The sequence below is a fragment of the Rhipicephalus microplus genome, chromosome X (genome assembly GCF_043290135.1).
Source record: "Rhipicephalus microplus isolate Deutch F79 chromosome X, USDA_Rmic, whole genome shotgun sequence".
Classification (NCBI taxonomy): Eukaryota; Metazoa; Arthropoda; class Arachnida; order Ixodida; family Ixodidae; genus Rhipicephalus; species Rhipicephalus microplus.
In genome coordinates, this window is record NC_134710.1 from 85385909 (window position 1) to 85403808 (window position 17900).

A 17900-nucleotide genomic window follows, 5' to 3' on the forward strand; every position below is an offset into this window, starting at 1 on the left:
CGATTGCCTTCAACCAATGACACGCGCCATGTGTGACATCCTTCCTATTTTATAAGATCTCGCGTCTTTCATCAACTACAAGTACCGCTTTCTAGTTTATAACATCTTGCATATTTTCATCATCAGCTACAAGTACCACCATCTAGTAAACACTACAAGAACTAAACGAGAGGTGGCTACATACAGGAGATGGTACCGCCATCTAGTGAACACTGCAAGAACTAAACTAGAGGTGGCTACATACAGGGGACGGTACCGCCATCTATTGAACACTGCAAGAACTAAACTAGAGGTGGCTACATACAGGCTACAGGGGACGCACAGCCCACGCCCTACGGAGCTTCGCCCCTAAAAATATTGCTTCATAGTGTTTATTATACCGCTTCTCTGCAGCTGCGGTGCCGGTTAATACTCGACTTTTTTTTTCATTCAGGGTGGTAGGTGATCGAAGGGCAAAGTTAAAAAAAATGATTATTACAATGTTCTACATAAATAATGTTGCACCCAATTAATCCACTCGGCTATGCGAAAATAGAGCGCTCGACACGGTTCGTGTTTCCAACCACCGTATTCGTCATCCTTCTTTTAATAGTAGTAGTAAGTGGATGTAAACTTAAATAATTCAGAAAATATGTACAAAAAGACAGAAGGTAAAGCTAAGTTGAAAGCGTCACTGTAGTTGCGTATAGCTCGAGCAGCTGATGTCATCGGCAGTCATCAGTGAAAGAGGGAAGAGTGGAGGACAGGGAGAAATGGACAGTAAATAGGTGGACTCTTATATAGGCACACAGACAGACATGTATCATATGTCGCTGGAGAAGGGGTCTCCTCGATAGAGTTTGTCAACCAGGTCTGCAAACCAACCATGTAAGGCATTTCTCTTAACGCTAAGCATGTCATGAATTAACTATACTGATCATTTCATATTAAGGTTCAGAGAAACCCATTTCATTTTTTTTACCGGGAAGAAAGTAAAGGGTGCGTCGACACCGTACCTGCTTCCAACGCAGCTGCAGGGCTGGACATCCTTCCCGAAATCCTCTCCTTCGCTGAGGGTTTGTGGCAGGCGGACGTTCATTGTTTCCGGTAAGAGCAAGATGGCTAAGCCCCCGGACACAGACAAAACTCCGAAAATAGTGCTGGGTATGACCACGCTGTAAATTTGACCCTGAAAGTCCGCAGCATAGTTATAAATTCACTTATGGAAACAGCGCTTCAAAGAAGGACAGCTTCAACACAGACTGCATCGAATCAAACGTTTCGTTTTGGAGCATAAAAAAGTGACACCCAAAATGTGGAATTTGTGATGGCGTAAGTGCCAGCACAGCTCTTACCAGGTATAGTATGTGAGGTGTAACGATGAGACTGACACTTGCAACCATGGCAGCGATCCCCATAGCGAAAGTGCGGAGCACAGTCGGGAACAGTTCGGCTCCGTACACGTATATGGTGGCGAAGGATGCTGTGATGCTCATTTTTCCTAGGCTGCACAGCGCCACGGTGGGCCACGCGATATCTGCGTCCACAAGAACCATGCAGATTACCATGCGGGTGGTTCTTTGTCTTTAAGGGGTTGCGCAGCAAAGTCATATGCTTCATATAGCTATGCATTTATCAATTGTGGCTATCATTGTGGTCTTAATGCAGGCTAATAATAGACGCCAAATGAGACACGACTACTGCCATACTATGTGTACAAACGAAAATTGAAAAGCCAGGAAGTGTTAGCTGCACTTCATTGCCAAAGAGACCAAGAAGGTTTCATGCTCAGCACAGAGAGGTGTAGGATTCACCCAGAGTAATTACGTGTCGTGCACTTCATATTTCAGATTTTTCATTGATATGAATACAAGAATGTGACTTCTGTTTAGTATACAAAAGTAGGTCCCAAACTATATCGAGATCTCTTGTTAAGGGTAAATTGTGGTAAAACAGTGTTAGAGGCAACATAAGCAATAATCAAAATTGTAAACTAAGCATTATTGCAGCAGAGCATTAAATTATATATTTATATACATAATATATATATATAATGCTAAATACCTACTAAGGAAAACAAAATATATACAATAAAACCAAATGAAATGATGAATATTGCAAACAGTATAAGTGAAAAGGAATACAAAAATCTGTTATACATGAAATGTGGACGTTGAAACACGGTGGAGCTATGCTAAGGAACAGTAAAACTGAGCATGCATAATGTGTGATTTTATTTTTTTTTTCTTGTAGTGATGCAAGTTTCTTGCATTTGTAATAAAAGCTGGTAGTGTGTTCTAAAATGATATAGATGAAAATTGAGCAGTAAGTTTACCATAATTAGTACGTACTTTGGGCAAAAGGACGTTATTGTTACGTGCAAATGCAGTATTACTATAGGCAACAAGGTCGGAAGATGAGAAGCAAATTGGAGGTAGTACCTTGCTTATGTATTTATAGAATGTTATACCTAAGTTGTAATTGAAGAGCTATAAAATGGTCAAGAAAATAGTAGGCATTCAGCGTTAGAAAAACGTGAACTGTTAGTAATGATTCCTATGAATTGGTTCTGTAGTACTTGAAACAAGCCAAATGAGTGTTATAGGTGTTACCCCAGGACGATATGCCATATTTAATATGAGAATGAACAAATGAATTGTAGAGTGACAGTAATGTAGCACGTGTGAAGAATGGACGAGTTTTATTTAGAGCGCAGATGCCGTATGCTATATTCTTTTTGATGGAAGAAATATGATCGATGTATTGCAATTTAGAGCCGAGAGCAATTCCCTAGAAAAGAAGAGCAGGGACTGGGAAAAATAGAGTGCGAACCAAAAGTCAAAGAACGAAAGGATGCTGAATGTTTTTGAATTGGTTATGTGAATACGCTTTGTTTGTGTGAAGAACAAGTTATAAAACAAGTATAAACACTTACTAAAATGCCCCAGCACACGATTCAATATTTCATAATCAAATGACAAGGATGTCGTGCCCCGCCTGACCAAGTAACCAAGTATGCATTCCGCAGCGGATACACTTGAAACTTACACATATATATATATATATATATATATATATATATATATATATATATATATATATATATATATATATGTGTGTGTGTGTGTGTGTGTGTGTGTGTGTGTGTGTGTGTGTGTGTGTGTGTGTGTAAGTTTCAAGTGTATCCGCTGCGGAATGCATACTTGGTTACTTGGTCTGGCGGGGCACGACATCCTTGTCATATATATATATATATATATATATATATATATATATATATATATATATATATATATATATATATATATATATATATATATATATATGTGTGTGTGTGTGTGTGTGTGTGTGTGTGTGTGTCAGTTAGTCTTCGTAAAGGTATGGGATATGGCACACGGGAGCGTTGTCAACAAGGATAAATATAATTATTTCCCAACAGTTTCGGGAGGGGTCCTCCCTTTGTCAGGAAATGAGTTATACTAACATAGATGTTCAAACTTCGTTGCTGCCGCGTCCCTCTCGCCTTGAAAGATGTTTGCGAGAGTGAGAGGGAACTAAATAAACAAACAAACAAAAAAGAAACAAACCCTGTGAATGCTGAGCACAAAACTAGACTGCACATCCAAATGTTGGTGTAAATCCACATCTAGTTCTCATCTGTGCTGGCCAGTTCTCGACGGGTGTCGGGCCACCCAAGATTGTCGCCGTGGTGGCGGAAGCGGCCCGCTATTGCGCGCGTAAGGAAAGAGTGTCCACTTAATGGGTCGGTCGGCTCTTTACCTTTCATCTTCGCCCGTTTACCCTCAATGGCCGTCAAGTGGTAGGCGAGCGTAAACACTCTGTATGTACACGTGAGGAAAAAATATTATAAGAAAAAGATAAAAGGTAAAAAACAACAAAAAGAACAGTGTACACGTACGAGTCAGTCAGAAAAACAGGCATGGTCTCCAGCTATGAATTTTTGCTTTCCATTTCCTCCTGGCTTACTTCCCGGAGGCAGGAGAGACCGGTAGGCTTGAGAATATGAAATACCCGTTTTGCTAAGCTTTGGATGGCCGCTGTTGAAATGTACGTACATTTGATGGTCTGTAGACTTTTTGTAAGGATTTGTTGACAAGCGGTCATTTTTGACCGTGACAGTGAAGTCAGAGAAGTTAATGCTAGTTTTGGAAATTTCGTGCGTGAACCTAATTGACAGGTGGAACTTGCCAAAACCCTCTATGAAGCGGAAAAGACGTCCCTCGTCGGGGTTCCACATCATTGAAATGTCGTTTAAGTATCTTCTTTAGTAGAAAGGTTTCAAGGTGCGTCCCTCAATGAATGGGATTTCAAGTGAAGCCGTGAAGGTGCTCGCAAAGTTTGGGGCCATTTTCGTGCCCATTGCAGTGCCGCTGACTTGAAGGAAGTGCTTGCCATTGAACTCAAAATGATTATAATTTAGTACAAGTTCAAGACGTGTAAACAGTACCTCGCCACTTACACCACTTGGTGAGTCAGATTTTACATATTCAAAAACCATAGCAGTTATTCCGTCATGGTGGGGTATGTTGGTGTAAAATGAGCAGACGTCCATGGTCACCAGAAAACTACCGCCTGGGATGTTAAGAATTGAAGTTTCGCCGATGAAGTGGTTTGTATCCTTGAGGTAATAGGAAAAATTCGGGGGGATGTCGTTTATTAAAAAATTGATGAATTGTGATATCTTTTCTGTTGATGTGCTGTTACTGGATACTATCGGACGTCCCGCATTGCCTGCCTTGTGTATATTGGGGAGCAAATAGAATAAACCGGGAACAGAATGGGCCAGTAACATTGCTTTTAACACTTTGCCGGTACTTTTCTCGTCCCGGCGGAGATTATTTACGGTTCCCATTATCTCACTTTTGAATTCGGGAGTCGGGTCCGTTGGAAGTTCTTTGTAGAATTTTGTGTCTGACAGTTGTCGTTCCCCTTCATTTAAGTAGTCCGACGTACCTATAATTACTATGCGGCCCCCTTTATTAACCGGTTTGATGGTAATTTCAGTGTTTTTTCGTAGTTCATCGAGTGTCCTTCGCTCTGACTTTGATAGGTTGTTTCGAGATGACCGATTTTTTTCATACGCTCTGATGATATACACATATCGAGGTGTTTGTCCTTCTGCTCACCTAGACACCATGTTTTGTCACCACCAATCAATCTATTCTCGTCCGTACAGTCCTTCTGATCATGAAAGTATTCCCGGAGGCGGAGATTACGCGCAAAGTTATCGAGGTCTTGGTACAGTTCAAATTCAATAAATCTACCGGATGATGGAGAAAAGGTTAAGTCTCTCGACAAAAGTTGTAGCTGAGCGGGTGTAAGCGTTGTGCTGGACAGATTGAGAACATGGATCTCATAAGTTTTGGCTGCTCTTGGCTGCTCTGATCTGGCTGCTCTTTGGCTGCTCTGATCACGTGGCACGGGAGTGTCAGCGTCATAATCGAGAGTCAAGTTGTTTTGATTAGGATTACACTGTAGGTTCGAGTTCCCATTCTTTTCCTCAAAGTTAGGTAGTGTACGGGTGGTCTCTGGCATGCTTGTAGGGTCTCATTCCCATTTCCTGTTGCAGAGCATTCGAGCGTCTGCAGTCCCGATAAACTTTTCTATCATTTACTATTGAAAGTTCGCCTCTGTTTTTTAGTCCATATTATTCCATTTCTCTTGCCTCAATCTCTCCGAGATTAGATACTAATTTCTGCGTGGCCTCCGCGACACTGTATTCGGCGGCCTTACACTCACTATGGTCCGCAATGAACCGAGTCAGTTGCTAGGACGCTTCTAGTAACAATTTTCCCACTTCCCCCATTCTGCTTCACTTAGTGTAGACATTGAGGGGTTGCAGGCTAGGCGGAGGCCCTTAGGGGCAATGCGGTGAGATATATATCTGGTTAACTGTTCCGCATGTTTTTCGTATTGCACCCGTTTTTAATGATTTTCCCAATCGATAGAAGTGACTGGGACCATGCGTGTTTGAGACTGCCCGTGCCTTTTGTTTTCCCGTGTCGATTGGGAGACCCCGCCTTAGTCTTCCCCGCATTTATCCGCCTGGTATTGTAGGGCCTCGCTGGTGGGAGTGTCGACGACGTCAGTGCTGGCGCCCTGGATACCTCTGAGTGACCCTCGGCTCCCTGTTGTTGAGTGGGCTTGGCACTGGAATTGACCGTGCAAGTGGTTGCCGCCAATCTCCACGCCGCTAGCATCCATTGCAGCTGTACCTTGGTGTGCTGTGCAAGCAGCGCGACTCCTTCGAAGCTCACATATAAACCGTCAACAGCCAGGAAGCCACGCAGCGGGAGTGTTGAAAAACCATGTTCCACGTAGTATACGCCTGCTTCAAACTACCCGTAGTGGCAAAGGCCCTCTCTCCCCAGGTCTCTCTGCTGTATCGTTGTACCTCCATATTAAGACCAACTCATTAAAGGGAAACTTTTTTCTTACGCGCGCCCTGGCGAGCCCCTTCCGCCACCACGGCGACAATCTTGAGTGGCCCGACACACGTCGAAAACTGGCCAGCACAGGATGAGAACCAGATGCGGACTTACACCCACATCTGGATGCGCAGAGTCTGGTTTTGTGCTTAGCGTTCACAGTGTTTTGTGTCTTTTTGTTTGTTTGTTTCTTCAGTTCTCTCACTCTCGCAAACATCTTTCAAGGCGAGAGGGATGCGGCAGCAATGAAGTTTGAACGTCTATGTTAGTATAACTCATCCCCTAACGAAGGGAGGACCCCTCCCGAAACTGTTGGGAAATAAATATATTTATCCTTGTTGACAACGCACCCGTTGTGCAATATATAAATATAAATATATATATATATATATATATATATATATATATATATATATATATATATATATATATATATATATATGAGATCTAACAGACAGTGATGCCAAGGAATGTACAGGGGAAGTTATTAGAACCAATGAAATGTAAACAAGAAGAACCAATGGAATGTAATTTACATTCCATTGGTTCTAATAACTTCCCCTGTACATTCTTTGGCATTACTGTCTGTTAGATCTTATTATTATTGTGTCAAAAACACGGAAAAACGAGCCCTTAAGTATACACTTTTTTTCCTTATTCATTAGCGAGGATCTCGTACTGGCAGACTTGGTGTGATTAGGTTGTATACGAGGGACTAGTAATCAGCTGCCCACTCGGAATAAGTTCACGTGCTACGTGACGCCAAACATGCGCATAAAAGTGTGTTTCACACTCGTCGCTTGGCTTATAGATGGCGCTGACTGACACTCCTACTTCTAAATTCACATATAAACCCAAAAAAGTGGACGGAGGGAAGGCCGCTGTGATAGCTCAGTGGTTATAGCACCGAACGCGTTATTCGACGGTCGTAGGTTCGATTCCTGCTCACGGCTGGTTATTTTTTCACCCACTTTTCTTTTTCCTTATTTACAACCCATTGGTTCTAATAACTTCTCCTGTACATTCTTTGACGTTACTGTCTGTTAGATCTCATTATTATTGTGTCAAAAACACGCAAAAACGAGCCCTTAGGTATACACTTCTTTCCCATATTCAATAACGATGGTCTCGTACTGGCAGACTTGGTGTCATTAGGTTGTATACGAGGGACTATTAATCAGCTGCCCGCTCGTAATAAGTTCACGTGCTACGTGATGCCAAACATGAGCATAAAATAGTGTTTCACACTCTTCGCTTGGCTTATAGATGGCGCTGACTGACACTCCTACTTCTAAATTCACATATAAACCCAAAAAAGTGGATGGTGGGATGGCCGCTGTTATAGCTCTGTTGTTAGAGCATCGAACGCGTTATTCGAAGGTCGCAGGTTCGATTCCTGCTCCCGGCTGGTAATCTTTTCACCCACTTTTCTTTCTTCTTATTTACATATTGCTTCTAATAACTTCTCCTGTACATTCCTTGGCATTATTGTCTGTTATATCGCATTAATATTGTGTCAAAAACACGGAAAGACGAGCCCTTAGGTATACACTTCTTTCCCTTATTCACTAACGAGGGTCTGGTACTGGCAGACTTGGTGTCATTAGGTTGTATAAGAGGGACTATTAATCAGCTGCCCACACGAAATAAGTTCCCGTGCTACGTGACGCCAAACATGCGCATAAAAGTGTGTTTCACACTCGTCGCTTGGCTTATAGATGGCGCTGACTGACACTCCTACTTCTAAATTCACATATAAACCCAAAAAAAAGTGGATGAAGGGAAGCCCGCTGTGATAGCTCAGTGGTTAGAGCATCGAACGCGTTATTCGAAGGTCGTAGGTTCGATTCCCACTTTCCTTTCTTCTTATTTACATTCCATTGGTTCTAATAACTTCCCGTGTACATTCCTTGGCATTACTGTTTGTTAGATCTCATTAATATTGTGTAAAAAACACGGAAGAATGAGCCCTAAGGTATACACTTCTTTCCCTTATATATATATATATATATATATATATATATATATATATATATATATATATATTTATATATATAAAGTAAAAAACTGGGGGAAGGGGCAGGCTTAAACGCCCCAACCTACACTTTAGCGTCATTGTTAGGCGGGGAGAAACCATTGACATCATGAGAGGCTAATATCAGCAAACACGTACGTTAGTCAGGAGGTATTTGGTTTCTTTTGGGCAAAATAGAAAACAGACGACGAAGATATATAGTTCAGTGTATTCCAGTTTTTTTTTTATTTGGTCCATAACTTCGCACCGCTGCCCTTACCTATGGTATGTTCCATCTAGCCCCCACACAAGCTCTTCAAGCTATTATGGTATGCCCCGTCATTACGGGAGGCTCAACCCTTACCTTTATTCTCCCCTTTAAAAATTCGATTATTTGAGGGATGGCAGGAATTGGATAAGGAGGGTGTTAGTTCTATGCGGAATGTCAGTTTAAATATAAGTAGTAAATATTGCTACGGGGTGCCACAAATGATCATTATAGGGAAAAGGACGATGTTTAGGGCGAGCTCGTGCAGACTGGGTTTCGTCTGAGATGCCTGCTTGTTAAATCGATAGTAAGCATATTTCTTCGACGCCTTTTTCGCGTAACAATATCTTTGCTGCGGGGCCAAAACAATCTTTACCTACTGATCCCCCGGTGGATATGATATAAACTACGCAGTCTAAGCCTAGACCCCAGCGCGAGCTGCTTTTGCAAGCTTGCCTGATGGAGCGAAGACAATGGCGATACAGGCTAGGCCTCCAAGCAGCATGTTGAAGAGCATTACGGGTCTCCTTCCGTGTCGGTCCATGAAGTACCAGGCCAAGCAGACGCCCGGCACCTCGACGGCTCCACTAATGGCGAATGACACATAATCGCTGATGCCCATAGACGAGACGGCGAATGACAGGCCGTTGTATACCATGGTGTTGGCGGTCCAGCTGAAGGAGACCACCACCACTTTTTTCATTAAATTTGGGTAATGCGTCAGTCTCTGTAGCGTCACACTTTCTGTCGATGACGTTTTGTCGCAGCATAGCCCTTTCTTCTGTTCCTGCACGCATAAAATGGATTGCGCTGTATGATCCTAGCGGCCATTATGACGCTTTGATTACGATTGGTGAATAGGCCCTGGACCATCAATTTACCAGGTCTCAGTGAATAAGGCAATACGTTGATTGTAAACCCAACAGACAAATACGTGCCACATCTATACGATGGAAAACTTACCACATGTTCTTCAAACTTGTGCCATGAGGGGCCATCACATAAAGTTTGAAGGGCAGCTTGATTTAGGAAAGAAACATATCGGTGGGATATAAATAAAACGGTAGACCTCGTGTCGTGCAGTTGTAGTTTTCACGGTAAGATGAAAAAGTGAATGATGAAGAGTAAGCAAAGTTAGGTCCTAAAGTCTTTAATGTCTTCGTTGAAGTCGCCGACTATAGTTTAAAGAATGGACAGATGGACGGGTGCACCGACGGCGAGATGAATAGGGGGACGGATTCACGAATGCATGGACGAACGCGCACAAGCACGGATGGGCGTAAGGACAAATGCACAGAACGATGGACGGATGAACGCACACCCGATGGACGGTCAGATGCACGCACGGATACATGTGGCAGCCGAAGATGTATTGGGCTGTCACACACTTTATTGATGTACTCATAATGCTGGTTTTTTATGCGCATGCTTTCGTATTTTTTTGTGCGGGTGTATAGTTTCCATTTGGGTTTTATAGAGTGGGACGGACGTGGACGACAACAGGGCTCGCCTCTATGGAGCTTCGCCTCTAAAAAATCTGTGAGAGGGGAGATAAAGCTCTAGAATATCTTACCATAAAAGTCACCAAGAAGTTCGGTGGTATCTTTTTTCCATTCCTCTTGGCAATCTTTTGGACAAGAATCTCGGCCTCGGCTAGTCTGTTCTGGCTGAGAAGCCACCGCGGAGACTCTGGAATGAGCCTGTTAATTTCATGGTTAGTGAAAGTTGCCGTCAATACGCACGCAAGCATCAAGTAAGTACATGAACGCATAGGACACTTCAAAGCACATCTAAAGGAAACGCAAGAAAGCGTTAAACTATGCAGGGAACGTCTCGAATGCGCTTTCTCGTCCATTACAATGTCGTGTCCCTTCAGACGAGCTGCGTGAACTCGCGCTCCCTGCGAGCGCCGCTGAAGATGTGGTGACCACAGACGTAAAAGTTCCCGACATATGCGGCAGAGGACGCGGCTACAGAAAAACAGTGAGGAGGGGGACCCCGCGCACCACCACATGGCCAGCAGCACGACGAAGGGCAGCGAGGTGGCCACTGCCACGGAGAACCAGGAGTGCAGCAGGTATGCCACACCGGCCAGAGACATGAGCGCCACGCCGTAGATGGCGCACACGAACATGCCGGCGAAGGTGCGTTTCTCGGGGCTCATGATTTCCATGCCTGCGCCACACGGGTGCCATGATTCTGCATAGGTACGCGAAGCAAGGCCGACACCCCAAAGCACAGAAGAAACAAACAAGAGACACTGCACTCATGTTACGGCTCTTATCGTTTCTTTAAAAAAAGTGGACACACAAGAACAGAAACGAAGGCAAGGACAACGCCGCTGGTGTTACTTTCCTTCGTCCCTGCTGTTGCATGTGCGTTGTTTATGCAATGGTGAACCAACAAATACACATATTTACACATCGTTAACTGAGTAACGCGCTGCAGAACCATCTATGACAAAAGTGTTCACAAAGCCTCAACAACACTCTTTGAACACGTCAAAAATACAGAAAAACAAAACGAACGTTATGGGGTGGGCGAATGTTTGATGCCTAACAACTATTATTATTCTTATCGCAAATGACTAGATAATTCACTATTCGGGGAAATTGTTTAATTTCTGCACAAGTATGAAGACAAAAAAAACGTCCTGGAGTTTAGGAGAACTGAAGAAAGTTACGGCTGTTTCGAATTTTCTGTCGAAGGAGAGTGCAGGTACTTTGCGAAGAGATACCAGCACCACAGCGAACACGTGGCAGGGGCCGTGGTCTGCATTCAATAACCTCAAGTCGACTGGATGTTACTGTATGCAGATAACCTGTGAAGGGGCTGTCTACACTCGGGATGTTTTTAAACTATTCAACCAGTTTAATCCAAGTTGCGACTCCTTCAATAGACTGTTTCCTTGTTTCAATTAACACTCATCGTCACGATGCGCTAATTAAATGAACGTGTCTTGACATTGGCAAGTTCATCAATAATCTGCCGTCTGGCTTTTAACGGCGTCACTCGCATTGCTCAAAAAGTTTAAATAAGTCTTTCTTTACAACTAGGCCTCTAAGAAACTTTACGCTACACCCTTTATGCTTGTAATTAACAAAACATTTGGTATTGAATTCCACGTTTGTTGGCCTTTTTTTGCAGATTAGTATTCAAATAAAATGGTTGGCTATTGTAACACACACACACACACACACACACACACACACACACACACACACACACACACACACACACACACACACACATATATATATATATATATATATATATATATATATATATATATATATATATATATATATATATATATAACAAAATATTATCTGATTGATGATTTATTTGTGGGGTTCAACGTCCCAATACCACCATTTGATTATGAGAGACGCCATAGTGAAGAGCTCTGGAAATTTCGACCACCTGGGTTTCTTTAACGTGACCAAATCAGAGCACACAGGCCTACATCTTTTCCGCCTTCATCGGAAGTGCAGCCGCGGCAGCCGGGATTCAATCCCGCGACCTGCGTGTCAGCAGCCGAGTACCTTAGCCACTAGGCCACCGCGGCGGGGCCAAAATTGTTGTTTTGTATGTGTATGTATACGGACATACAAATAGTGTGGTTGTTCTCCCCCTCCCTCATCCCCCGAAAAAAAATTATTGCTACGCCCTTGCTTGCTACAAGAGAACTGTTACTTGCCTGCAGAGAGAGAGAGAGAGAAACAACATTTTTCGCGCATTCGGCGTGCGGGAAGTCACCAGCCGCGAAGGGCGCGGGTATTCCCTATCTAAAGACTATGGCTAATAGTCCTATAGTCCCAGGCCCTAGATCTTGAGGACGTTGTGCTCTGGCTAGGCGTTAGATACTCGGGCTCCTCCGCTCCCGTTGTCCGGGGCGTCGGTTCCCTTTCTCGTCTGCTTTGTCAGGGCCTCTTCAAGCCGCTGGATGGCCCTTCGTTGTGTGTTTGAGTCTTGGGAGCGTATCCATGCTCCCACCTCTTTGGGATACGTGGCGTCCTGGCACTGCCCATTCCCATTGTTCACACCACTGTTACACCCGCCCCACATGATGTGGTGGAGGGTGGCTAGTTCACGTTCGCACACGCTACACTTAGCGTCCACAAACATGTCGGCGCATACGTGCCGGGCTAATGCTGGTGTTAGCACGCATTCCGTTTGCAGTTGTCGGAGCTTCACTGCTTTCGCACGTGACAGTTCACGATGCGGGGCCGCAAAGGCTCTCCTGGCCTCTCTGTAGGCCGCCAGGATCCCTCCGTAGTCGGTGAGGGGATCGAGGTCTTCTTCTCGTTCTTCACCGCTGGTTTCAGGGAGACGGGCTGCTGCGGTCTGGCACGTGATGAGATCACGGGCCACAGCGTCCGCCTCCTCGTTGCGGTTCTCAATGTCGGGAGCCAGTTGTCCCATGTGGGCTGCGAACCATTTGAGGGCGATGGTTGGCCGTGTAGCGGCGCCGCGAGCAGCCCGCGAAGCCGCGATGGACGTCACTAGCCACTCAGTGCCCCGCCAGACCATGCCTCGGGCAAAATTCCTGATTGCCTGCTTTGAGTCGCTTAGCACCGTGCGCGTGCCCGGCCTACCTGTGGCCAGGGCTATCGCCGCCTCCTCTGCCTGGCCGGCTGTTCGGGCGCGCACGGTGCTTGCTGTTAGTAGTTTACCGGTAGTAGCGCTGACCACCACTGCTGCGAAGGCGTTGCCTCTTCCCGGATATCTTGCGGCGTCCACGTAGACTGCGCCCTCGTCTCTCTGATGTTGACGGGCCAGCGCCGCTGCTCTCGCCGCTCGCCTGCCCGCATCCCTTTCTGGGTTCATGTTCTTTGGCAGCGGGTAGACAATGATTTTCCTCGCTGCCTCATCGCTCAGGGGGACTTGTTCTTCTAGCTCCCCGTCCGGTTCTGCTCCCGGGCGTTCTCCAGAAGGTAATAATCCCACCCGATCCAGTAATCCTCTGCCCGCGGCTGTGTCGCTCAGGCGGCTCAACTGCGAAGCTCTCTGGGCCTCCCTGATCTCCGAGAGCGTGTTGTGTGTTCCCAGAGACAGCAAGGCCGTTGTCTTTGTGCCTGGTAGGAGCCCAAGAGCCCCTGCGTAAGCCTTCCGGATGGCAGCGTCGATCTTGGCTCGTTCCGCGCCGGTCCAACGGTGAAAGGCCCCCGCATATGCCGCGTGGCTTATAACGAAAGCCTGCAGCAGATGCAGGAGCCCCCTCTCTTTCATGCCCCGGTAGCGGGACGACATTCGCTTGACCAGGCGCGCTGCGATGCCCATCTTGGTTGTGATGTTCTTGACCACCGTGGCGTTGGTTTGGGTGCCGTCCACGAACATCCCCAGGACTCGAAGCCCCGGGACGTGCGGGATCTGCATACCGTCACTGGTGCGCACGATGATGTTCTCGGCCGCCTCTCGACTTGCCTTCTTTCTGTGCCTCCCAGGTGGTGGCAGGATGAGTAGCTGTGATTTTTGTGGCGAACACCGCAAGCCCGTGCCCGAGAGTGCGGACTCCACGGCGTCCACCGCCGCCTGCAGACCCGCCTCGATGTCTCCGTCGCTTCCACCCGTGGCCCAGATGGTTACGTCGTCGGCGTAGAGGCAGTGTCGTATCCCCGGGCCCAGCGCCTCCAGACGCCTGGCCACCTCAATCATGACAATGTTAAACAGGAACGGGGAGATGACCGAGTCCTGTGGGGTCCCGACACTGCCCAGCTCTCGTTCTTCGAGCTTCGTTCCTCCCACCTCCAGTCTGGCCGTGCGGCGAGAGAAGAAGGCTCTGTAGTTGTACGATCTTGCGCCCAGCCCCAGGCGGGACACCTGAGCCAGGACCGACGAGTGTCTAACGTTGTCGAAGGCACTCTGCAGGTCCCGGCCCAAGATCGCTCGGTTGTCATTCTTTGGAGTCCCGCCCGGTGGGTCAAGGACTTCTCGTTGGATCAGGAGCATGGCGTCTTGCGTTCCCAACTTGGTCCGGAAGCCAAGCATTGAGTCCGGGTAGACATGGTGCGCTTCCGTGTAACGGTTCCACCGGGTGTTAAGAACGTGCTCCAGGACCTTGCCTATGCAGGACGTGAGCGAGATGGGACGCAGGCCCTCTATACCCGGTGGCTTGTTTGGTTTTGGCAGCAGGATTGTCTGCTGTCTTCCAGGCCTTGGGCAGCTTGCCGTTACGCCAGCATTCGTTGTAGTAGCGTGTCAGTGATGTGATGGCTGAGTCGCTCAGGTTGCGTAGAGCTTTGTTAGCAACTCTGTCGGGTCCGGCGGCCGAACGACAGTTCAGGTCCTGCGCCGCCTGCCTCACTTCCCATTCCTCTAGATCTCGGTCGAGGTGGAGGTTCGGCTGGCCGGCGTAGTCTGGGTGATCTTCGTCACTGGTGGTGGGGAGGTAGCGCTCGTTGAGTCGCTTGAACATCTCTTCTTCGCCCAGTTGACGAGCAGTGGTGTGTAGGATTTGGGCCATGCGTGTACGTTGGTATTCGCAGCTCTTGGTCTCATCCATCAGTTGCCTGAGGAGTTTCCAAGTGCCGCCGCGGTGAAGCTGTCCATCAGCCTGGCTGCAGAGTGCAAACCACTGCTGTGAGCAGAGCTGCCTGCTGTGTCGCTCGATCTCTCGGCCGAGTTCTGCGATCTTCTTTCGTAGCTTTCTGTTGTGACGTTGCCGCCGCCAACGCTTTTGGAGCGAGCGCCTGGCTTCGAGGAGGTGGGCTAGTCTTGGGTCCATGGTTTCGATTTCTTCGGATGCATCGATCTCTTCGGTGGCCCCTACTGTTGCCGCCAGCAGCTTCGCTGACCACTCGTCGATATTGTCGACTTCGCCAAGTTCTGTGTTTCGGAACTTGTTCCAGTCGACGAGTTTGTGCTTTGATGTTTTGCCGCAGTTCGGGTTTCCGTTGAGATGAGCCAGCGGTAATTCAATTTCGATGATGAAACGATCGCTGCCCAGGTTTATTCCCGTATTCCTCCACTTCGCGGTGCTACCTTCGGGCAGCATCGCAAAGGTGAGGTCCGGATTTGTATCCCGGGCAACCGATGTTCCGATCCTTGATGGATGGGCTGGATTGATCAGTAACGTGAACTCGGCTTCGCCGGCATCTTCGAGAAGGTTCCTTCCCTTGGACGTGGTGGTCGTGTAGCCGAGCTCTCGATGTTGGGCGTTGAAATCGCCGCATATTACCGCGGCAGCGTCTCCTCTTTTGGCCAGGTCTTTCTGTGCTTGTGATGTGGCGCTCTTGATCTTATGGAAAAGAGTTTTGAATTTCTGCTTTCCATGTCTTGGATTGCTATAGGTGTTATCGATGAAGACGGTGGTCGATGTCCTCTTCTTTCTTCCACCCCGGGCTCCTCGTCCTTTGCCGCTAATCGCTAGCTCGGTGACGCACAGCTCGATGGCGGTGTCCCTGCTGCCCAGGAACTGTTGGTGTTTCACGTGGGCGATGCCTTTCCGGATGAACGTGCACACGCCCTGCGCCGCACCCTTCCCGCATGTGCGAGCGGACGGGAAGCAGGCGTGTGTCCGATACCCTGGCAGCGTCGGCGTGTCTTCGGTGTGGGTTTCTTGGACCGCTATCACGTCCGGGTGAGCCGTCGGTGCCAGCGATCTCAAGTACTGTTGTAGGATTGCTTTTCGGCACCGGAACCCGTTGGCGTTCCAGTGCCAGATCTTGATCTTATTGTTGCTGTCCATTATGAGGGAGAGCCTTTTGTGTTTGGCAATATTGATGCACCGCTTCACCAATTAGCGGCTGCAGCTTCTCGGGGCTCAGGGCCCTCTCTATCGCTTGCTTGATTTGGAGATGAATCGTTTGCGCAAGTTGTTGTTGGATGACTTGGGTGCATTTCGTGAGGATTCTCTGCTCGAGGCCCTCAAAGCTCTTGCCCCATTTCTTTATAGCTCTCGCGTTCCGACCGATCTTCTTACTGAAGCTCCTGTAGCCGAGAGGTTTGGTCCTGTCTCCGTTGTTTGTAGTTGCCACCGAGATGACCGAGGCGCTATCATCTTCTTCCTCGTTGCTTTCGCTTTCTAATTCCTCTTCGGGATGTGCTTCCAACCCTCTTGCCACCGCAACCATGGATGCCCTTGACGGAGTCTTCGCTCTGGCGGTGAATTGGTAGGTCTTAGGGGTTGCAGTGTTGACAAAGCGGTTGCCCGCGATGTTCGTTGGGGTTCCGTTGTCATCCTCATCGGCGTCTGTCGCAATCTTGTTGTTGGCTTCGTTCCTTTATCCCCCCTTTTGAAGCCTTCTAATGGCGTCTCGTTGTTCGTCGATGACGCCTCGTTGTTGTTTGATGGTGAGTTGCGTCGTCGCCATCGCCGTCTGGAGTTCCTCCATCGCCTTCTCCATTTTCTGAACGGTATCTTTCAACTCCCGCGTCTCTTTCTTGCATTGTTCGCTGCAGCCGCCGCCGCTTGGCATATTGCCAGGCTCCTCCAGCGTTGCAGCTGCTGCTCTGCTCAGGGCAGAGCTCTTTTGCGTCATCGCCGCGCGATTGACGTCAGACTTGTTTGTCACGCTCAGATGCGCTTGCACCTGCGGCGCCGGTCTTGGCGGGCGCGCTTCTTTCGGTCTTCCGGAGGTGACGTCAGCCCACTTCACGTCCTCCGGTTCCGCTCTGCTCCTATCACGGCTCGCCACGCCGTTCTGTTCGTGACGTGTGCCGCTGGCTCCCGGCTCCGGGAAGTCGAATCTTCTGGAAAGCGCAGCCTCCCCGGGCGCTTTCGCGGGCGCCATCTCGGTTATAGTTTCGGTGTTCTGTTTTATCCTCTGCCGCTGCTTGATTTGTAGCGGCGTTTTGAATTTGTTCTTGCATGTGCCCGCGCCCGTGACGTGGGAGCCGCCGCAGAACTTGCATCTTGGTTTGCAGTATTCTGCATGGTCTTCTCCTGGGTTGTTTCTACCGCAAGCGAAGCACACCCTACCGTTCGGAGTTGGACACACATCTTTCCTGTGCCCTATCTTGCCGCATGTAGTGCGGACCTCACGGTGCTGCCTGTACAGCGTACACTTCGAGACAAAGCCGCCATACTTTACGTAGCACGGTACTTTGTTTCCTTCAAATAGAATTACCACTGACTCAGAATTTCCAAGCCGGTGTGCGGCCATAACGGTGGGGTTATGCTTGTTCACTAGGAACCGAGTGATCGGTTCCTCGGGTTTCTCTCTGCCCACTCCACTTATTACACCCC

The 17900-nt window shown here is 47.6% G+C and overlaps 1 protein-coding gene and 1 long non-coding RNA gene across 4 annotated transcripts in view; one reads left to right on the top strand and one right to left on the bottom strand.

Moving 5' to 3' along the window:
• The window catches only part of LOC119176185 (beta-alanine transporter), a 99496-nt gene that overhangs the window by 1307 nt on the left and 80289 nt on the right, over nt 1-17900 (bottom strand). For all 3 annotated transcript variants that reach the window (XM_037427346.2, XM_075877247.1, XM_037427347.2), the window contains 5 exons: nt 10717-10885; nt 10284-10410; nt 9167-9497; nt 1335-1516; nt 996-1168 (listed from right to left, as the gene is read on the bottom strand). In XM_037427346.2, coding sequence (XP_037283243.2) covers nt 996-1168; nt 1335-1516; nt 9167-9497; nt 10284-10410; nt 10717-10885 — 982 coding nt within the window. The remainder of the gene's footprint in view (nt 1-995; nt 1169-1334; nt 1517-9166; nt 9498-10283; nt 10411-10716; nt 10886-17900) is intronic.
• On the top strand, nt 3938-6437 carry LOC142775648 (uncharacterized). The gene is made up of 2 exons (XR_012886886.1): nt 3938-4047; nt 6058-6437. It is a non-coding gene; the product is annotated as an uncharacterized LOC142775648 (long non-coding RNA).